General features: G+C 56.4%; 1 protein-coding gene across 1 annotated transcript in view; it reads right to left on the bottom strand.

Annotated features, from left to right (window-relative positions):
- Window positions 1-80: 80 nt before the first annotated feature.
- TOR2A (torsin family 2, member A) overlaps window positions 81-1,407 on the bottom strand; it is a 3,126-nt gene continuing 1,799 nt past the window's right edge. Inside the window, exons 3-4 of the mRNA XM_010154558.1 lie at window positions 898-1,025; window positions 81-325 (exon numbers count right to left, since the gene is read on the bottom strand). Coding sequence (XP_010152860.1) covers window positions 81-325; window positions 898-1,025 — 373 coding nt within the window. The remainder of the gene's footprint in view (window positions 326-897; window positions 1,026-1,407) is intronic.

The raw sequence follows: 1,407 nt of genomic DNA on the forward strand, positions 1-1,407 counted from the left end.
CATCCCACCAGCCCTGGGCTCTGCCGCTTTACAGCTCCACGTACGTCCCCTGCGGACGCCAGCAAGGCCCTCACCAGCGGTCAGAGGAAAAAACTGATCCGAGAGGCCACAGTTTTGCAGCCTGTTGATGAGAATATTTTCTCCTCTTCTGGGAAGTAGGGGATGCTGTCCGCCACCTCCTGGACGAGAGCCGGGCGTACGTCGAGGCCTTGCTGGACAAGCTCGCTGACCACGCACTGCTTGACGTGGTGACGCTTCAAAGGGAGGAAGGGCACAACAAAATCAATGAGGTGCTCGTTAATGATCCCAGATTTCCAGAATCCACCTGCAAAAGCAAAGGAAGAAACAGGTTTTTACCTTCAGAGAAGTCTCTGCAGCCCCTGGAATTTCAAGAGCTGCTTTTGCAAAGCCAAAACACGCAGCTGAAGACAGATCTGCTCCAGTTTTGTAGGAGGAAGAGAGTGGAACCCATCCATTGTCACCCCCTTTCCCCTCCAACAGACTCGCTCTCTCAGGAATGGGGGGATTTAGCCTGACTGGTCAGAATTCAAGCTCTGCTTCCGGTGACAAGGGCAAAGCAAGGAGAACCAGGCTGGCGGTGGGGACAGGGACGTCTCCGTGCCTTCCCAGTGAGTGTGCTATGCTGTCTGCCACCCCCCAGCTGAATGCACCTCGTCTCCACTCTGCTAAGTGTGGAAACAGGTCTGCTGGCTTGGAATGCCAGGCTACTCCTTCCCTTCACCAGGAAACCTCAAGGGGATCACAGTTCCCTTCCCTCAAAACCCTCTTAGAATCCCTTTCTGGCTGCCTGGGAGGTGGTGGGCAGTGTGGGCGGCTGCTTGGAATCCCCCTGCCAGGCTCTGACCCCGCAGGAGAGGCTCCGCTCCACGGACTCACTCTGAGGGTTTTCAAACACAGCTTTGGAGATGGCTGGCACCAGGTCCTGCAGGCTGATCTCCTCTCGGTCCCTACGGGCACGCCAGAGATCCAGCGTCATTTCGTTGATCTGCTCCCCTCCCGCGTTGCTGCGCGAGAACGAGAGGGTTATTTGCAGGTATCCAGGAAATCTATGCATCTACGCCAGGAAATCCAGGTATCTGTGACGAAAGGCTGGGAGAGTTGGGGGGGTTCAGCCTGGAGAAGGGAAGGCTCCGGGGAGACCTTATAGCACCTTCCAGTGCCTGAAGGGGCTACAAGGAAGCTGGGGGGGACTTTTTACAAGGGCCTGTAGTGACAGGACAAAGGGTAACGGGTTTAAATTGAAAGGGAGGAGATTGAGATGGGACATCGGGAAGGAATTCTTCCTGGAGAGAGTATAGGGGCACTGGGACAGGTTGCCTAGAGGATGCCCCTGTGGATGCCCCATCCCTGGAAGTGTCCCAGGCCAGGCTGGGAGGGGCTTGGGGG

Source organism: Eurypyga helias, unplaced genomic scaffold (assembly GCF_000690775.1).
Source record: "Eurypyga helias isolate BGI_N326 unplaced genomic scaffold, ASM69077v1 scaffold28306, whole genome shotgun sequence".
Taxonomy (NCBI): domain Eukaryota; kingdom Metazoa; phylum Chordata; class Aves; order Eurypygiformes; family Eurypygidae; genus Eurypyga; species Eurypyga helias.